The sequence below is a fragment of the Triticum urartu genome, chromosome 6A (genome assembly GCF_056163025.1).
Source record: "Triticum urartu cultivar PI428250 chromosome 6A, HENAU_Tu73, whole genome shotgun sequence".
NCBI lineage: Eukaryota > Viridiplantae > Streptophyta > Magnoliopsida > Poales > Poaceae > Triticum > Triticum urartu.
Window position 1 is genome coordinate 538,937,222 of NC_141878.1, and position 3,600 is coordinate 538,940,821.

General features: G+C 43.3%; 1 protein-coding gene across 1 annotated transcript; it reads left to right on the forward strand.

The window, feature by feature from the left end:
- Nucleotides 1-1,003: 1,003 nt before the first annotated feature.
- Nucleotides 1,004-1,819, forward strand: LOC147966142 (uncharacterized). The gene has a single exon (XM_087530734.1). The coding sequence runs from the start codon at nt 1,004-1,006 to the stop codon at nt 1,817-1,819; it is 816 nt and encodes a 271-aa protein (XP_087386860.1).
- The last annotated feature ends 1,781 nt before the right edge of the window (nt 1,820-3,600 follow it).

Here is a 3,600-nt window from a genome sequence, read left to right on the forward strand (position 1 = left end):
TCGCGCGTTTATGCGTACTCCGAGTCCGATCGTGCCGCATACATGCCGACCAGCGGCCCCGACCAACAGACCATTGAGTGATTGAACATTGAATGCATCAAACCTCGGAGTGTTAAAACTATGACCTCGCAGTCAAAGTCATATGGTCACACTCACTGACTCAAACTGTTTCGCTGACAATATACAACAGCTCAAGTCAAGCAAGAGTCATTTTCTGTTACTTTTTAACTTGTTTTGAAAGATTGGTCAAGTTAAGTACTTTTGCAGGTCATACACCATATGCGCGAGGGTTTTAAAAGCTAAATATTATCCTCATGGCTCCCTCGAGGATACTGTTTTTGCAGGAAATGCATCTTCAACATGGCATGCCATACACCATGGACTAGACCTTCTCAAGAAGGGCCTGGTATGGCGTATTGGTAATGGCGAGAGTGTCAGAATCTGGAGAGACCCGTGGCTGCCCAGGCCACATTCATATCGTGTCATCACCAACCGGGCAAACTGCTGCCTACACCGGGTCTCAGAGCTACTGGACGACTAAGGACGTTGGGACGAGGCTGCTCTTCACACTCACTTCATGCAGGCTGACGTGCAAGAGATATTGAAGATTCGACCATCCCCGTGTCAGCTTGAGGACGTCCTCGCATGGGCGCCCAACCCTCGTGGAATCTTCAGTGTCAGGAGCGCATACAAGCTGGCACTCGACGAAAAGAATCACACTTCTACGTGCGCCACGAGCAGGGCACCAGACGGCACCAGAACCGTCTGGGACACGGTATGGGGGTGCCACGGTATGGGGGTGCCCCCCCCCCTAAGGTACGAGTACTGGCTTGGAGAATGGTGACAAACTCTTTAGCTACTATGGCTAATATGAAAAAAAAGAAAAATAGTCGAAACTGATATCTGTACGATTTGTGGGATGGAACGCGAGGACACATTCCATGTTTTTTGCAGATGTCCGCGTGCCCGGGAGCTTTGGTGTACTATGGAGAAGACATGGCGCATGCCGAGACTTAATACCGTCGTCAACACGGGACCGGACTGGCTATTGCAGCTTCTCCACCAGTGTGGCGAGGACGAGCGCCTCCATGTGCTCATGACAGTGTGGTGTATATGGCATGTCCACAATAAGATTACACACCAGAAGTCAGCGCCTCCAGTTGAAGCCTCTTGTCGCTTCCTTTCGAGTTATATTGAGTCGCTCATGTGCATTCGTCAACACCCAAATGCAGATATGTTGAAGGGAAAGATGATGTTGAGGACTGATCATATGCTCAAGCAGAAGGGAGATTTCTCATCTCCTATGGACAACTCCCGACCGCTGGAAAAGTGGACCAAGCCCCCTGTAGGTTGGTGCAAAGTAAACGTCAACGGTGCCTTTGCTGAAGCAGACGGGACCGGAGCTGCAGGTATGATCCTGCGAAATCATCATGGCGTTGTGATCTTTGCCTCCTGCCGTTTCCTGCCGAGGTGCTCGAGTGCGCTTGAAGCTGAGATCGCAGCATGTATGGAGGGTGTATCTCTCACACTTGAATGGAGCTCTGATCCTTTCATCCGGGAGACTGACAGTACAACTGCCGTAGCTATGATCACTGATGCAACAGTTAATAGGTCGCCGGTTGCATCACTAGTGGAAGAAACAAAGCGTTTGCTGGGGCTAGGACGTGAGCATGGGATAGCACATGTTAGGAGAGATGGGAATCAGGTTAGCCATGAGCTTGCTCAGATGGGTAGGGCGCCACACACAGCCGTATGGCTCCGCCATGCACCTGTGGAAATTACCCCTTTGTGTAACCTTGAATGTGACAACCCTGATTGAATGAGAAGTTCTATTTCGCAAAAAAAAAAGTACTTTTGCAGGTACGTGCACCCCTGTTTCCATGCATGGTCGCGTGGCCTATAGTCTGTTGTACTTGTACCATGAGCAGGGTGACAGGTTGTGTGAACTCAATACAATCGGAGATACAAAAAATACATACTCACTACAAAGAGGTAATATCAGCGGGAGCCATACAACTTGCACTCGATGTTTAATTGGGTTACAGAACTTGTAAAATATGAAATTGTGGTCACGTAACTTGTCATCTCGTGCAAATACGCTCATTTGGTCTGTATCCCGTGCTTACGTGGCATGCTAGTGGGGCTATGGTCCACTATCAGTGACTGAAACAAATTGGTGCAAGAAATGATAAATAAAAGGAGTCCATTGTCAGTGACTGAAACAAATTGGTGCAAGAAATGATAAATAAAAAGGGTGTGGTCGAGGTTCGAACATGCAACATCATATAAGTAGCGAACCACTCCACCAACCACAGTTTAATTCATTTGTTGAGATATATTTACTTTTACAGTGAACTCGCATTTTTTTCGATTCTGTTTTTCCCGGGTTTGGCCAGAAAAATAGGTTTCTGAAAAATATTTTTTCGCCAGAATTTTTCAAATAAATTCGATTTTAAAACACGCGTCAAAATGTATAATGTTTAACCAAAACATACACAAACTTGTTGACGAGCAAGGTTTTTTTATTCCATTTTTTTTGGAAGGAGCTGCAAAATCCGGTTTTCGAAATATCTCGGCAATTCTAGGGTTTTTCACCCGAATTTTTTAATTAAATTTTGAATTTAATTTATTAATGTCTAAATATATTTAGTTTAACACATTATTTTAAATAAGCGCTTTATGTACAGTGGTCAGCCCGACTCCTTCCCTATAGAAAAGTCACGAGCCGAATTCATTGTTGAGGCACCGGGAACAGTATTTTAAATAACGTGATTTTTTTAAATGAGCATGGATAACACACACAAAAATATTTCCCAAAAGAGGGTCGGATATTGGATTCCCATGTGAGGATTTAAGTTAAGTTCACGTATTGTTAGACTAGTTTCTCTCGTTTAAATTCAAAAATTTCGGGCGCTCAATTTTTATCTTAATGGAAATTTGGTTAGGGAAAATTATTTGGATATGAATAGTCTCATTGCAAAAACATAAAATTAGGCGTTTCTCTTTTTGAACACTAGTAGATACTTGGTGTAGTGGTTAGCTGATGTGCGCTGGTGTGTTATTAGGTGGTTGTGGGTTCAAACCCATCGGCTGCAGCCTTTTCTATTTTATTTGAGGGCCTTTGTTCGCAATTAAATAAATTCGAGGGCTTTTGTGCAAAATAAAAATTCGCGCGCGTCACCCTGAAGCGGCATTATACGCGCACAAACAGCCGGAGTGACCGTACTTGCACCTAAACACAAGTTAGATCACCAGAAAACCGTATTTTTAAAGTTTTAGCATCAAACTGCACATCTGACATAAGTTTTGTGACTAACAGTAATATTACCTCCACTAGACAATATTTTGATATAAGTCTCCAGAATATATGACTATCGAGCTTATGTGTACATCAATACAAAAGCTTAAACTATAGTTTTTATTTATTTGGGAAGCGCTTAAAATGATACTCCCTCTGTTTAATAATATAAGGCACATCTGACGTTTCAAATTCTCCGATGCAGGACTTTGACTTCAAATTGCACCTATAAAATCTATACAAAATAAGAAAAAGATTTCACAAGAATATTTTGCAAGACAAGTAAAACAATATCACTCTTA